This window comes from Meles meles, chromosome 2, assembly GCF_922984935.1.
Source record: "Meles meles chromosome 2, mMelMel3.1 paternal haplotype, whole genome shotgun sequence".
In the NCBI taxonomy this organism is placed as follows: Eukaryota; Metazoa; Chordata; class Mammalia; order Carnivora; family Mustelidae; genus Meles; species Meles meles.
The window spans coordinates 174,295,991-174,313,705 of record NC_060067.1 but is presented as its reverse complement, the minus strand read 5'-3'; the positions used below and the strand labels follow the sequence as shown (position 1 = coordinate 174,313,705).

The following is a 17,715-nucleotide window of genomic DNA, read 5'->3' as shown; positions in this document are numbered from 1 at the left end:
GAGAGGAACCCAGGGATATCATTGCAGGAATGGAGATAAGTCAGTATTTGTCAATTTTATATCTTTCATGAAGTAACTTGAAAATTGCTTTTCATCCTGAATTTGATAAGCTTAGATCTATAGGTTTAGTTAAGCATGTGATCACATAGTTATCACGGGCATGAATAAAGAGAACGATTATCTTCAGTATATCAGATTTTTAAAAAGAACAGAAAAAAATAACAAAGACATATTTTAGGCATATTTTTACATTCGTGAAATTAAACACAAAGAAGCTTATAAACGAAGTGAACATTATATTCAGAGTTGAAAAGTAGAACAGAAACCAAACAAAATACAATAAAGGGCTTATCTACTGAAAGCGTATTAAACACATGCATTTATCCCTCTTGTCCTTTTAAAAACCCACTAAATGAAAGGGGATTTTTAAAATGACATAAACATACAAACAGAACAAGAGAGGAGAAAAACAATAGACATTAAATATCAGATAGCTGATTTAGCCCCCCAAAAGCAGAATCCTAAACTGATAATGTTAGGAGTTAGTTGGACAATTAGGTAGTCAGAGCCAGGGTCCCCAACAAGAAAACAGGGAGCCAGGACAGCTAAGGCAAAACTGGACTACCAACCTGTTTTATAGTTTAGACAAGTCTGCAATAGTATCCCTTTTTACACTTCTGTAAAAGTGACTTTTGCAAGACATCCTGAGATGCAAAAATTGACCATAAAACATTTGTCACTATCACAAGCTGAGGCAGTTAAGACATAAGTCTCCAGATGTCAGCCCCCAAAGACCATCAGTATGTAAACATTAACCTGATAGGTATACAGGTGCATGATAGAAACCCTGATTGGCATGACTTAGCAGCCAAAACTTATGCAGTTTTGACTGCATAAGGGCACACACTCTGTTTACTTAAAATAGTTCTTTCTGCAAGAGAGCTTATAAGAACCCCTTGGTTTGAACACCAAAATGGCAACCCTTTTGGGTCCCCTCCCTCTTTGGGAGCTTTGTACTACTGCTCAATAAACTTAACTTTGCTCCCCACCACTCTTTGGTCTACCTCTTCATTCTTTGAAGTGGTGTGACCAAGAATCCCAGGCACCAAAGGAAAAGAAATCATAAATAGTCATTGGAATAGGCTATGGAAAACTTGACATGTACTGTAGTACTAGTCAAGTGTTTCTAAATTGCAATAGGATGGAATTTTAAAGTTGGGCTTAAGATAATTGGTTGAAATAAGTTGTGTATTTAGCAATCCTGTTTTCCTGTGCTAATGAATTGTTTCTGTTGTAGACTCAAGGTCATTGAAAGCTGTTTTCTTTGGGGAGTCTGTGAAACGGGGACTCCAGTAATAGATGTGCTATTGTATTTCCCAATAGAAGGGGAATACCATATTGAAACTAGTGTGTTTAATTTAAACTTGGCATGTTGGATCCTGGGAACCAGTCTTACACATTCTAAGAAGTGTATTGAAAGACCCCTCTTCAGGAAGGAATTAAACCAGCCAAAAGAATAAAAACTGTTCATGTTGACAGCCTTTTCCCAATCAACAACCCAGACACATTGTTTTCTCTGAAGACAATAGCCTGTAAATCCATATATGGTCATAGAGATGTTGAAATAAGCTGTTAAATATTCAGTTGCTATTATGAGAGGGCACTAGACATATGATGAAACAATTTAATATGGAAGATAGAGCCATGAAAAAAATCAAGTTTTTAAAGTTTGAGGTGCCAAAGAGTACAGAGGGTGAAGAAAACAAAATGGCAATATCCTCCGAGGAGTAGAAGAAAATATTTCATCCACAAATTTAAGAATAAGGTGCTACTTAAAAAATAACACTCAACAGATAAGTAATAGTTCTAGAAATTTAAAAGTATGATAATAAAAGTGAAAAAAAAAAAGAAAATAGGAAGTTCATAAGATAAAATTCCAGAAATCACACAAAAAGTAAAATACAATGACAAATGATGGAAATTTGAGAGATAAGAAATTTAAATTAAAATAAGAGTTTAGGTAATACAGTAGGGATTCTCAGTATGAGTAAACAGGAAATTGAATTGAATAAATCACAAAATAATCCAAGAAAAATTCTCAGAATTATTTAAGGTGAGTTTCTGAATGGATATTTAAAAAATTTGGTTTCTTATATATGGTTAAGATGCAGAATAGCATGGAATTTCCCAGCAGCAGTACTGGAATTTGAAAGGCAATACCACAATTACTTAAAGTAAGGCAAAATAATTTCCAATCTATAATTCTGTACAAAGCCAGCACTACATAACTGAGATTTTTAAGTTTTTATAATCTCTTTTCTTCCTAATGTAAAATGTTCTTGCCCCCGAATAAAACAAACAATTGAGCAGGTAAAAAAGAGAGTTTACTTTCATCCTGTTTGAAGATAGTATCCAGATGCAGTCACAACCAGATTCCCAAACAATAGTTGCTTGACCAACAAGCTCTGGTGAACTTTCAACCAAATGAAAAGATGGAAGAACTGTATAAGCATCTGTCCTCAATCTGTATTTTTCATCGGAATCTCTATTAGGTCAAATCCCATCAGATGTTGAAGCAAACAATTTCAACTGTCAGTGACTTAACAGGTTTATGTCTTGATCATGAAAATACCAAAGTGGATGAAACTCTCCTGGTTGATTCCCTTCCTGGCTCTGACTTGGGGACTGTAAGAGTCCCCTACTAGATTATTTGAATTTAGTTAGAATAATAGGAAAAAGTGTGTGCATCCCCACCTCGATACAGTTGAGCCCGGATAGGTGTCTCACTGACATCTCTTGTCTTGGAGAAGGGAAAAACATTCTTAGATAACTGACCATTTCTTAAAATAAAACAGAAGTGTAAAAAAAGTCACTAATCCCCCTCCATTGTTCAAGAATGGTTTGACTTGAAAGAACTATATATATTCTAAAATAATAGTAATTAGGAAAGAATAAATATGGCATATATGAAATACAAATGTAAAATATAAGAAGATCACAAAATCCAAAGTGAATGAAAAACTTGTATATATTCATGTACTACCTCATAGTTGCCTTATATTATTCGAAGAGCTTTACATATATCCTGTCTTTCCAGTTTTTTTTTTTTTTAATAATTCTAAAAGTTAGTATGTTTGTCCCCCTTTTCAGATTAGGGAACAGATTTAGGGAATTTAAATTATTATCCTGGGGTGCCTGGGTGGCTCAGTTGGTAAGGTGTCTGCCTTCAGCTTGGGTCATGATCCCAAGGTCTAGGGATTGAGCCCCACATTGGGCTCCCTGCTCATTGGGGAGCCTGCTTCTTCCTCTCCCTCTGCCTGCTGCTCTTCCTGCTGTGCTGCCTCTCTTCTCTCTCTCTCTCTCTCTCTGTATGTGTTAAATTAATGGATAAAATCTTTACAACAAACAAAGAAATAATTATCTTGGGAAATTCTCTGTTAAGGGATAACATTAAAACTCAAGCCCAGGGGGCACCTGGGTGGTTCAGTGGGTTAAGCCTCTGCCTTCAGCTTTGGTCATTATCTCAGGGTCTTGGGATCGAGCCCCCTGTTGGGCTCAGCTTAGCAGGGAGCCTGTTTCCCCTCTCCCTTCCTGCTTGTGATTTCTCTCTGTCAAATAAGTAAATAAAATCTTAAAAACAACAACAGCAACAAACACAAGCCCAGGTAATATGATCCCAGGAGATATGTTCGGTAGCAGTCCAATGGTCTATGTGATCTGATAAAAGATCTTTGGAAGAGGTCAGAAAATAAATGTAGGGGGAAAATGAAAGCATTTTAAAAATAAAAGCCATTGATAAGACACCTAATGAATAGAATAGACACTGTGGTAAACCCCAGTATGTGATATTATAGTCAGATTTGAGAATAGAGAGCAATTATATAAGAAAACAGTGGTAGAGAAAAACCCAAGAATGTGTAATGGTGAATTTTATGTGTCAGCTTGGCTGGGACATATTGCTCAGATGATCAAATTTTGTGGGTGTTTCTGTGAGGCTGTCTTTGAACAAGATTAACATCTAAATCAATGGACTTTGAATAAAACAGAAATGTTATCCAATCAGTTGATGTCCTAAATAGGATGAAGGGATGGACCTTCCCACAGAGTTGTCCAGCCAACAGCCTTCAGAGTGGAAGTGCAGCATAAGCTCTCTCTGGGTTTCCAGCCTACTGGCCCACTCTGCAGGTTTTGGACTTGCCAGCCTCTATAATTATGTGAGCCAATTCCTTATAATAAATCTAATTATAACAAATTATAATAAATGTTCTATTTTTCTGGGGAATTCTGACTAATGGAGTATGAAAAGATTGCTAAGAGAAATTTAAGATAATTAAAATTGCCATTCATGAACAAAATAGCACCCCAAATATTCCAGGTTATTAAAGAATAAAACTTTTGAAGAAAAGTGTCCTGAATTTGAAAATTTTCTCAAGAAACCCTGGTAAAAACTGGCAACACCAAGATATAATGTGGTTAATATGCTGGATTTCATAACTAATGAATAATTCTGTAGGAATCTTGGCATCAAGTAAAGTCAACCTCAAAGGTGGAAAAACTTAGACTGGCTTTAGTCTTTGCCAAAATGAAGTGCTTACAAGATAGTCAAGAATGTCTGTTTAGGGGATGTAGAAAATGGCTTCTTTAGGGGGTATATAATATCATTACTTTTTTTTTTTTTTTTTTAAATCTAGTCCAGTTGCCATTATAAAAACATTCTTTCCTTTTCAAGAATTCTGACTATGGGATTTTGAGACATTATTACTTAAATCAGTACAAGAAAAGAGGAATTAAATAAAATAGCTCAACATGTTTATGTAGAAAACCATAAGACCTAATCAGTATCATTCGGCAAAATTCAGTACCCATTTGTGATAAAAACTAGGAATAAGAAACTTCTTTGATCTAATTAAGACCATCTATGAGTATCTCCAGCTAACATAATGAATATAAATGACTGAATGTTTTCCCATTGTTATGGACTGAATGCTGTGTTCCCCAAATTCATATGTTAAAACTCTAACCTCCAGTAGAATAGCATAGGGAGGTCTTTGAAAAAATAATTAGGGTTAAATTGGGTCATTTGTGAACATAGGGTCCTCATGATGGAATTAATACTTTTACTAAAAAAAGGAAAAGACACAGTTCTCTCTCTCTGCTTTGTTGTGTGAGCATACCAAAGGAAGATAGCTATTTGCAAACTAGGAAGAGTGCTCTCACCAGACATCACATCTGCTGATGCCTTCATCTTGAACTTCCCAGCCTCCAGAACTATGAGAAATAAATGTTCGTTATTTAAACCACCTAGTCTCTGGTGTATTTGTTATAGCCTGAAGTGACTAAAACAGACCCTAAATTCGGAATGATTCAAGGCTCTCTGCCCTCACTATTTCCAGTCAATGTTTTACTAGAGTCTATGGATAATACGATAGGAAAAAGAATAATAATAAATGGCATACATTTTTTTTTTAAGTTTTGCTTTCTTTTTCTTTTTTTTTTTTTGAAAGATTTTATTTATTTATTTGACCGACAGAGATCACAAGTAGGCAGAGAGGCAGGCAGAGAGAGAGGAGGAGCCAGGCTCTCCACAGAGCAGAGAGCCTGGTGCGGGGCTCGATCCCAGGACTCTGGGATCATGACCTGAGCCGAAGGCAGAGGCTTTAAACCACTGAGCCACCCAGGCGCCCCTGGCATACATTTTTTAAAGGAAAAATAGAACTTCATGTTTTTAGTAACCTAACTCTGTGTGTAGATCATAAGGAAGATCTTCCAAAGCTATCAGGACTTTAAGAGTGTCTAGAAAAGTCACAGGAAACAAAGATATTGACATTGTTAAGATGTTCATTTCCCCCAGTTAATCTGTAGATTCAATGTAATCCCAATTTGGATAATTCCAGGAAACATGTTCATAGATACTGGTTCTCAAATTCATAAGGAAATGTAAAGATCTTAGAATAGTCAGTTTTAAAAAGAGCAAAATTCAGAACTTACTTTTTTTTTTTTAAAAGGTCAGATAGTGTGTATTTCAGGCTTGTGAAGTAAATGATCTGTTACAGCTACTTCACTCTAGCTTTGTAGCATGAAAGCAGCATCAACAATATATAAACAAATGGGTGTGGCTTTGTTCCAGTAAGATATTATTTACAAAACAGGTGGCCATATTGTGGGTCATTGTTTGCTGACCTCTGCTTTAGATATATATACTGTGTTATTGGTCTAAGTATAGACATATAGGTCAGTGAAACAGAATAGATCAGAAGTAGACCCACATGCTATCAGTTGATTGATTTTCCATAAAGGTGCTAGGGATTGTAAAAGGTTAAAGGATGATCTCTTCAATAAATGTTGCCAGAAGACTGGACATCTGTAGGGAATAAAATGAATCGAGACCCTTATTCACAAAACTGTATTAGAGTGTAGACTTAAATGTCAAAGCTAAACATAAAATTTCTAGTAGGGAATTAGGAGAAACCAAAATAATGAGCCATAAACATGTAAAAGTTGTTCCACATTAATCATCAGGGAATTGCAGATTAAAACCTCAGTAAGATATCCGCACAAGTCAACAAGAATGGAAACAATGGAAAAGACATTACCAAACATAGGCAAAAATGCAGAGCAGTTGACACTCTTATTAATTCTTGGCAACAATGCAGAACAATCAAACTATTTTAGAAAGCAATCTGGTACTTCTCTATGATTCAGGTATTCTAATATTTCCCAAGAACAATGAATATTAACTCCACAAAGATCTGTACATGGATACTCATAGCAGCTTTGTTTATGATAGCTAAGATGTCTAAATAATCCAAAATATCATTGTCAACAGAAAAAAAGCTGAAATAAAACGAAAGCATTTATTGGGATCTCAGAATTATAATTCAGTGAGCACAGATTTCCATAGCAACCCAACTGTATCCCACTAGGGAAAAAAAGTGAGGGTTTTATTTTAAAAACAAAAGGGGATGCTTGAAAATTTTTTTTTTTTACAAAGATTTTAATAGTTGGCAGAAAAGTCAACTAGGCTAAACATAATTGATTCATAAGGCTGTCATAAAAACAAAAATTTGTCACTATAGCAAGTCATAGATAAGTTTGCGCTGAGTCCTGGGAATATTAAAGTTGGGCCCTATTCACGATTCTACCCAGTGATGATGTGCATATGGCCTAACTCCTTAATGGCCTTCCAGATCCATTTTAAAACCCTTTGACAAAAGTGACCCCATTTTATTGCACCTTTCACATCATTGACAGCTAAATGCATAAACAAAATTTGGTATATTTCTAAAATGGCATGCTACTTAGCAGTAAAAACTAATAAATTACTAATAATCACAACAACGTGGGGGAATGCTGAGTAAAAAATGTCAGGTATAAAAGAGTACACACTATATGATTCCAGTTATATAAAACTCTGGAATAGATTATTCTAAGCTATGGTGAGAGAAAGCAGATCCTTGGTTGCCTTCAGCCATGTAGGCAATGGACTTGGAAGAGCAAGATAGAAAATATCTCTCTCTTACTTAAGGAAATTGTGACATGGGTATTCACATTAGTACCAATTCATATAACTGCATTTTTTAATTGTGTCATATTAGTCACCATACAGTACATCATTAGTTTTTGATATAGTATTCCATGATTCATTGTTTGCGTATAACACCCAGTGCTTTGTGCAATCCATGCCCTCCTTATGACACTTGCAAATGACAGGCTCACCTATACCCCCACCACCCTCCCTTCTAAAACCCTCCATTTGTTTCCAAGAGTCCATAGTCTCTCATGGTTCATCTCCTACTCCGATTTCTCCCCCTTCATTTTTCCCTTCTAATGTCCTCCATTCTATTCTTTATGTTCCACAAATAAGTGAAACCATGTGATAATTGACTTTCTCTATTTGATTTATTTCATTTAACATAATCTCCTCCAATCCCATCCATATTGATGCAAAAGTTGGGTATTCATCCTTTCTGATGGCTGAGTAATATTCCATTGTGTATATGGAACACATCTTCTTTATCCATTCATTTGTTGAAGGGCATCTTGGCTCTTTCCACAGTTTGGCTATTGTGAACATGGCTGCTATGAAAATTGGGGTGCATATGGCCCTTCTTTTCTCTACATCTTTATCTTTGGGGTAAAAACCCAGTAGTCCAATTGCAGGGTCATAGAGTAGATCTATTTTTAACTTTTTGAGGAAACTTCACACTGTTTTCCATAGTGCCCATACCAACTTACATTCCCACCAACAGTGTAAGAGAGTTCCCCTTTCTCCCCAACCTCTCCAACATTTTGTTGTTTCTTGCCTTGTCAATTTTTGCCATTCAAACTGGTGTAAGTTTGTATCTCAGTGTGGTTTTTGATTTGAATTTCCCTGATCGTTAATGATGATGAACATTTTTTCATGTGTCTGTTAGTCATTTGTATGTCTTCTTTGGATAAGTGTCTGCTCATGTCTTCTGCCCATTTTTTGACTTGATTATCTGTGTTTTGGGTGTTGAGTTTGAGAAGTTCTTTATAGATCTTAGATATCAGCCCTTTGTCTGTAGTGTCATTTGTAAATATCTTCTCCCATTCTGTGGGTTGCCTTTTTGTTTGTTGACCATTTCCTTTGCTATGCAGAAGGCTTTTTATCTTGATGAAGTCCCAAAAGTTTGTTTTCACTTTTGTTTCCCTTGCCTTTGGGCATGTGTCTTGAAAGAATTTGCTGTGGCTGATGTCAAAGAGGTTACTCCCTATGTTCTCCTCTAGGATTTTGATGGGTTCTGGTCTCACATTGAGGTCTTTCATCCATTTAGAGTTTATCTTTGTGTATGGTGTAAAAGAATTGTCAAGTTTCATTCTTCTGTGTATAGCTGTCCAACTTTCACAGCAACAGTTATTGAATATATATAATATTGAAGAGACTATCTTTCTTCCATTGGATATTTTTTTCCTGCTTTGTTGAAGATTATTTGACCATAGAGTTGAGAGTCCATATCTGGGCTCTCAACTCTGTTCCATTGGTCTATGGATCTGTTTTTGTGCCAGTACCATGCTGTCTTGGTGATCACAGCTTTGTAACATGTAACTATTTTTTAAATGGATGCATTCCATTTGGTGTAAGCCACAAGTTAATATAGACTTAAAATAATGAGAAAAAAGAGGCAACATTTGGAGGACAGTTGATGAGAGGTTATTTGGGTTGGGGGAGGGTCTTGGAGGAAGGTTTTGAGAGGAAAGAAACATGGGTTCTCCTTCTAGTAACTTTTTGAGGACTCTAATTATCAGGAATATAAGTAAAATCTTCTAATTTTTTTTTCCTAAAACTTTTATTTGGTTTTTTTTTTCCCCCTTTTTATTTATTTTTTCAGCGTAACAGTATTCATTCTTTTTGCACAACACCCAGTGCTCCATGCAAAACGTGCCCTCCCCATCACCCACCACCTGTTCCCCCAACCTCCCACCCCTGAACCTTCAAAACCCTCAGGTTGTTTTTCAGAGTCCATAGTCTCTTATGGTTCGCCTCCCCTCCCCAATGTCCATAGCCCGCTCCCCCTCTCCCAATCCCACCTCCCCCCAGCAACCCCCAGTTTGTTTTGTGAGATTAAGAGTCATTTATGATTTGTCTCCCTCCCAATCCCATCTTGTTTCATTTATTCTTCTCCTATCCCCCTACCCCCCCATGTTGCTTCTCCATGTCCTCATATCAGGGAGATCATATGATAGTTGTCTTTCTCCGATTGACTTATTTCACTAAGCATGATACGCTCTAGTTCCATCCACGTCGTCGCAAATGGCAAGATTTCATTTCTTTTGATGGCTGCATAGTATTCCATTGTGTATATATACCACATCTTCTTGATCCATTCATCTGTTGATGGACATCTAGGTTCTTTCCATAGTCTGGCTATTGTAGACATTGCTGCTATAAACATTCGGGTACACGTGCCCCTTCGGATCACTATGTTTGTATCTTTAGGGTAAATACCCAGTAGTGCAATTGCTGGGTCATAGGGTAGTTCTATTTTCAACATTTTGAGGAACCTCCATGCTGTTTTCCAGAGTGGTTGGACCAGCTTGCATTCCCACCAACAGTGGAGGAGGGTTCCCCTTTCTCCACATCCTCTCCAGCATCTGTCATTTCCTGACTTGTTAATTTTAGCCATTCTGACTGGTGTGAGGTGATATCTCATTGTGGTTTTGATTTGTATTTCCCTGATGCCGAGTGACGTGGAGCACTTTTTCATGTGTCTGTTGGCCATCTGGATGTCTTCTTTGCAGAAATGTCTGTTCATGTCCTCTGCCCATTTCTTGATTGGATTGTTTTATTTGGAATCTGCCTATCTATTCAGTGTGCATTTATTCTCTTATTATTATCTATATCTTGATGAATCTGTGCCTGTTTTTCTATGTATCTATACTTTTCTTTGGGTATGTAAGTATATCTTGATTATTACAAACATAAGATATTATCAAGATATTATCAAGATATCAAGATATTATCGATATCTTGATTATTACAAACATATAAGAATTTAAAAAATGTTTTATTTAACTCATGCTCTCTCTTTCACAGAAAAAGTCAGATGCTGCACTATTGAAAAGAGTTCTGAAAATACAAATTGTTATGGATAAAGCCTTGGTATGTATTATTGATATATGTCATCATATATTTCTCTTGTGTTTAAGTTCAAAGGGAATATGAAAAAGAAACTTGTTGCAATGTAGATATTTCACACTGTTCATAATATGTATCTCAGGATAGCAAGACAGAAGAAAAATGTTGGTTGCTTTTACATTGATGTACAGGGGCCAATATTTATGGTATTGATTTCCGAATCAGTATAGAATTCTAACAATAATGTATAACTCTGTATGTATGCAAGAATCTACTATACTATAATCTATTGGATTACAATTAGCTATAGATATTTCTATTCACTCCATATCATGGTGAACTCTTTTCCTTAAATTGATTTCCATTTTAAAACAAACTATTTTGTTTATTACTCAATTAGAGATCCTTGATGTTTGTTATGCCTCAATAATAGGTCCGTGATTAAAGGAGCGAGAGTGATACAAAGCGAAGGTCAAGCAAAGCTTTATTTCGGGCCAAGCATCAAGAATCAGACCTACCGTCAAATAGACCAGTCGGGGGCCACCCCTTACAGAGAGGACGACTCCTCCCTGCTTTCCAGACTAACTTTTATAGAGCAAAGGCCATGTGGTTGGGCCTGGCCACACACAGGTGGCTAATTGAATTACAATTCACCCCACAGTAGCCATGGAAACTAGCCCATCACCTTGGTAGCTAGGAGACAGTATGAGCCCCTACTGATTAAATGTCTCCACCTGGTTTGACAGACCCTTGTATTTGGGCTTTGTTACCTGAGGCTGGTTTCAGGACTTGTTTTTAAGTAAGTCCCCTGGGGGAAGGGGAGCAGGGACAGTTTAAGGGTTGAAGAACAAAGTTATTGTTTAACCTCAATGGAAGCCTCTGGCTAAAATAAAAATATAAAATAGGTCCTTACAATGTTAAATATTATCTTTAATGAGATTATTTTATGCTGTATAATTGCTTGAGTTCTCTAGTGGGAATTCTGTATTTCAAAAATGAAATTTATTCATGGGAATATCCATTTAGTTATGGAAATTCTTGTTTATATAGTCAGTGAGCAGTCATATGAGCAGCAAGTTAAGAAATCAGATTTGTCTATTATCACTGATATTTTTAAATAAAGTGTCTCAATGAGTGCCATAATGTCATGATTTTGTTCATAAGAGGAAATATTTAAAAAAAAAAAAGAAATATTTAGATCTTTAACTAAAAAAATCAGTAACAGTAAAGAATAGACAGACAAAAATAATAAAGAAAAAACGCCCATAGTTTTATAATCAGGGGATAAATTTTATGCAGACATGTCCTGTTTTTAATGTATACATGTATATATTCATATACCTTAGTTTTATATATGCTATTTTGTAAGTTATAATGTTTTTCCACATATTAATGGAATATATTATTTCAATTTAATTTTGAAGTTCACATACTGTCCAATTAATATATTTAATATAATTTAATTTACAACTAATTTACTAGCTATCTGTGTTCCTTTCTAGTCTTTGTTGCTCTTGGTCTCCCCCTCCCCCCTGAAAGAGTCCCCTTTAGTATCTCTTGCAGGGCTAGTTTAGTGGTCACGAACTCCTTTAGTTTTTATGTGCCTGGGAAACTATCTCTCCTTTTCTGAAGGACAGTTTTGCTGGATAAAGTATTCTTGACTACATATTTTTCCCATTCAGCACATTGAATATATTCTGCCATTCATATCTGGCCTGCCAAATTTCTGTGGACAAATTTGCTCTGAAACTGAGCTGTCTTCCCTTGTAGATTAAAGGACTTTTCCCCCCTTCCTTGCTTCTTTCAGGATTCTTTCTCCATCCCTTCACTTTCAATCCAGGTTTCTTTAGGTTTAAAATAAGTCTCCTCTAGGCAACATAGAAATGGGTATTGTTTTTTATCCATTCTGACACTCTATGTCTTTTGATTGGAGCATTTATTCCATTTACATTCAGAGTGATTATTAATAGATATGAATTTAATGCCATTTTATTACCTGTTAAGTCATGGTTTCTGGAGATTTTTTCTGTTCCTTTCTAGTCTTTGTAACTTTTGGTCTTTTCTTTCCACTCTTATTAGAGTCAATCTCCTTTAATGTTTCTTGTAGGGTGGTTTCATGGTCATGAACACTTTTAGTTTTTGGTTGTCTGGGAAACTCTTTATTTCTTCTTCTACTCTGAATGATAGTTTTCTTCCCTGCATATTTTTCCCATTCATCACACTGAATATGTCCTGCCACTGTCCTCTGACTTGCCACGTTTCTGTGGTAGATAGATCTATTCTTACTGGTCTTCTCCTGCAACTTAGGGATTTCTTTTTCCTTACTGTTTTTAGGATTTTTTTTCCCTATCTGTATATATTTTCCCCTATCTCCATACTGTAGTATTTCTTGGTGTTGGCCTGCTTTTGTTGATTTTGATAGGAGTTCTTTGTGCCTCTTGGATTTGGATATCTGTTTTCTTCTCTAGATTAGGGATGTTTAGTTATTATTTCTTCAAATAAACTTTCTGCCCTTTCCCCCTCTCTTCTTCTGGTACTTATATGATGTGAATGTTATTACACTTTATGAAGTCACTGAGTTCCCTACGTCTACATTCATGATCCAGTATTTTTCTTTCCCTCTTCTTTTCAACTTCATAATTTTCCATTATTCTATCTTCTATATCACTTATTCATTCTCCTGATTCTTCCATCCTTGTGGTCATTACGTCCCGTTGGGTTTGCATTTAGGTTATAGCATTTTTTATTTTGGCCTGACTAGTTTTAAGATCTTTTTTCTTTGTGGAAAAGTACTCCCTGATGTCTTCTATGCTTTCCTCAAGCCCAGCTAGTATCCTTATGGTTGTTGCTTTCAATTCTGGGCCAGGCATATTTCTGATATCTGTTTTGATTATATCCCATGACCTTTCCTTTTCTTTTTTTCTTTTGGGATGAATTCCTCCATCTTGGTATTTTATCTAGGTTTCTGTCATTTTCTGTGTGTTAGAAAAGCCTGTTATGCTTCCTGCTCCTGGGAGTGGTGGTTTTATTAAGAAGAGGTCATATACTGTTCCTGGCCTAGTGCTTTAGGAAGTGTCTCTGGTATATGCTGTGTGCACTCTGCTGCTGTGTTTTGGCTGCTCTTTCCCTCAGATTAGTCCTCTGCAGTTTCTTCTTGCCTACAGTGGGGAACGTTTAGACCTTCTCCAGAGTGTGGAAAGTTTTAACTAGGTGTACTCTGGTCTTTCTGTTAAAAGAGACCTGATATTTCCACTAGAGCTGAAGCTGTACAGCACTATGGTCAGCAGACTTGGTGCATATGGAGGTTTTTGCTGGGGTAGGGGACAACTGCTCTCAGGCACATTTGCCCTAGTTAAGAAGCACCTACAGAATGTGAGCAGGCATGGCTTGTTGTAATTGGCTCAGGCCTCCATTGTTGATAGGCTATGCTTCTCACTGAAGTCAGTCTGTACTGATAGGTATGGAAGAAAAGCAGCACTGGCCTTGTTCCTTGTCTCCAAGATGTGAGTTCACACCACTGCTGTCAGGAAGCCCTCACATAAGAGCAAACTCTCCTCCTGTATGTCAGGGGCATCCCTCAGATCCCTACCTTCTCCCTGTCTGTGTCTGGTCTGGGTTGTCTGCCTGCCAGGCAGTTCAGTGCGTCTGTGTTTTATCTTAGACACACGGATGAATTTCAGAATTCCATACTTTTGGAACTTTTTGTAGTGTGGACCTCTGCTGGTCCTCTGGGATTGGGTCTTGCTGGGCTGGGGCTTATGTTGGTTTGTTTCCAAGGGGGCGTCACACCAATGCACAGGAGCTGGGAGTTTGGAGTAACATATAGCAAAAATCCCGAGTCCAGGTTAGCTACCCTTGGCAGTTGTCTGTGCTCCTATGCTTAAGGGGCAGAGGGGAACACAATGGCACCAACCAGCTCTTTTGTCTCTGATAGGCAAAGCCACCTCTCCCAGATACACTCCAAAAACGGGGAACGTTTCTCCCAGTGCATCCCTGGAGATCTTCCGATCTTCAGATCACACCATCAGCCCCTGGCGTCTACCTTCCTTCTCCAGAAGAGCACTGCAGCACCCACTGGGCTCCCTACCACCCACAACACAGAACTATGAAACTCCAGTCTTTGAGATCCACTGGTTGTAATAATCAGTCTCTCTTGTTTTCCCAGTCAGTGACTTTGGGGAAGAGTTTTCTGTCTGTGATCCTCTGTGCACTGCTCTCTCTCCCTCTTTTTCTCTATCTCTGTCTCTCTGTTTCTTCCCTCCTCTTTCCTCATGGTGAGGACTCGTTTTCCTTTTCCCATGATTCTTTTCTCCCCAAAATCATGTTCCCACACCTCTGACCCTCCATGATGTGACCTCTTCTCCCCCTCTAGTTGTGCAGTTTGTTTTGTCAGCCCTCAGATCCATTTCTTGGGTGTTTAGAACAATCCAATATTTATTTAGCTGTGTTCCAGGAATGAGACAAACATAGGGTCCTCCTATTACTCTGCCATCTTAACTGAACCCATGGGCATTTAGATTTCGATATTTGTTGTTACATGGGGAATAATACTATTTGGTCTAAAACTAAGATCACTAGTAGTGGAATTATGCTTTGCCACAGCCACTCCCATGAGGTTGCTAACATTAAATCTAGATAGCCTATTTTCCTCTCTCCACTTAGCTGGATACTTTCAAGAAACCCAAAACAATGACTAAAAACTTCCAGCGTTCCTTAAAATATGCTATGATTAGTATTTATTCTTTTATGTTTAGTTTATCTGTCTTCACTTTTAAAGTATATGGTTCTGTAAACAGAATATTGATAGGTCTTTTCCCCCCTCTATTTAGTCAGATAATCTCTGCCTTTTCATTAGAACATTTAGTTGAATTATGTATACCAACATTACTGATAACTATGGATGTAGGTTAAGTGCTGCTTTCTTGTTAGTGTTCTACTTATCCCATCAATGGTTTCCTCCTCTGTTTGTCCTTTGTTACCCTTATATTAGTGGGTTATTTTCAGCATTTGTTTTTATACTTTTTTTTTTTCCCTGCTATACCTCTTTACCCTCCACCTCTTATCCCAGTGGTTTCTCTGGTGGCTCCAGTGAGCATTCCTAACTTTTTCCGATCTAGAATTAATGTTATACCACTTCACATACAACATAAGAACCTTAAACAGTAAAGTTCCATAGAACCCCTTTGTGATGGTAGTGTAATACGTTTTTACTTCTTTATATATTATAAACCATAAGATGAATTTTTAAAAATTATTCAAATGTTTAAGAAATTAAGGAAAGGAAAAAAGCATTTCATTATTTCCCTATGTCTTTCCCTATTTCCAAGTATTTCCAGTATTTCCCTATTTCCAAGATAAAATATTTCATTCCATCTTGTATATCTATGTTTCTGGTATTTTTATTAGCCTGCTGATGAAATCTCTTCAGTTTTTGTTTATATGAAATTATCTTTATTTTATAGTCATTTTAAAAAATATATTTATTTGAGAGAGAATGCACAAGCAGGGGGAGGCTCAAAAGGAGAGGGAGAAACTGACTCCCCTGCTGAGCAGGGAAGCCCAACGCTTGATTCCCAGGACCCTGAGATCATGACTTGAGCTAAAGGTAGATAGATGCTTAACCGACTGAGCAACCTAGGTGTTCCTTATCTTCCTTTTTTTGAAACAGCTTACTTAGAAATATTTTCAAGCTTTCATAAAAGTTGTAAGAATGGCAATAATGAAAGAACACCTATATTCTCTTTACTTGTATTTATTGTTTAACATTATATCCCAGTATCACTTGTGCTCTCTGTATTTGAAAGTAAGTTGTAAATTGCATCATGGAACTTTTATAGTTACCCATGTAAGTAAAAATAACATCATTAAAATACTTTTTATCAAGTATTACTGTAAGTATTTTTTAATCAAATAACACTAAGTATTACTGTACTTGAATTGCATCATGGTTGGACAATGTGATCTATATGATATGTTTTATAATCAACTGTTTTATGGCCTAATATAAGTTAACTTATGTACAACCTCCATGTATATTTGGAAAAAAAATCTCATTGTTTTATGTAAGCTTTACATATACATATTATATCTAAATTTTGTTTTAACCTGAACACTCATATTTATTGTTAATTTGCTTGATCGATTAATGATTGAGATAACTATGTAAAAATCCCTCACTATAACAGTTAATTTCTATTTAAAATTTTGTTAAATTTTGTTTAAGACATTTTGTTGCTAAGCTGTTAGTTATAGTGAAGTTTAGAATACTTCCATCTTTCTTAATAATTGAATATTTTATTAATGCACTGTGGTATTATTTTTGCTTTTAAGCTTTTTTTCACATTAATGTAATTATCATGTAGTATATATTTTGTCTGTTATTTTCCTGATGTATATTTTCATGCTTTGACTCAATAACTCTATGCACTCATAATTTAGAGGTTTTTATTTTAATTTGCATATAGTGGATTTTTTAAAAAGTTTCTGTCATTTAACTAGTATTTGGTCTGTTGATAATTTGTGATTATTGACATACAAGGATTTATTTCCATAGTCATGTTTTTATATTCTTTTGTCTTGCTTTTCATGTGTTCAATTTTGCAAAGGATCACCTTCATTCATTTCACACATGCTGCATTGTGTTGGGAAAGGTTACATACAGAGAAATAGCAAAGTATAAATAGTCTCTAAGGACCTAGGAAGATAACATCTTTTTTTGTCCAAATCAAAGAACAGTATCCATTACATTTTATTTTCTGTTAGTAGTTTTCAGCAGACTTGTTGAAGATTACTGATGATACAGAGTTGCTGCTTTTTATGTTTTATGCTTTCTTTTTAAGTTTTCTAACACTTAAAAATGTGTACATACACATAATTAGAAATATTTAGAGAAAATATTATGATTTCTATTCCTTTGAATTAAGACATGTTCTTGACATTACTGGCTATAATGGTCCTCAGCGCTCTGTGTTTAGAAAGTGCACTATTTATCCGGGATATATAGTCATCTCTTAGTGGGATGAAGACAAATGATGGCAGCATGCTATAGTAGGAAAAAAAGACTTAGTTGTTTTTTTTTTTAATTTTATTTATTTATTTGACAGAGAGAGAGATCACAA

The 17,715-nt window shown here is 36.1% G+C and overlaps 1 protein-coding gene across 1 annotated transcript in view; it reads left to right on the top strand.

Moving 5' to 3' along the window:
- Positions 1-17,715, top strand: part of LOC123936944 (A disintegrin and metallopeptidase domain 3-like) — a 106,186-nt gene that overhangs the window by 38,110 nt on the left and 50,361 nt on the right. The window contains exon 7 of the mRNA XM_045997438.1: positions 10,556-10,621. Within this exon, the coding sequence (XP_045853394.1) occupies positions 10,556-10,621 (66 nt within the window). The remainder of the gene's footprint in view (positions 1-10,555; positions 10,622-17,715) is intronic.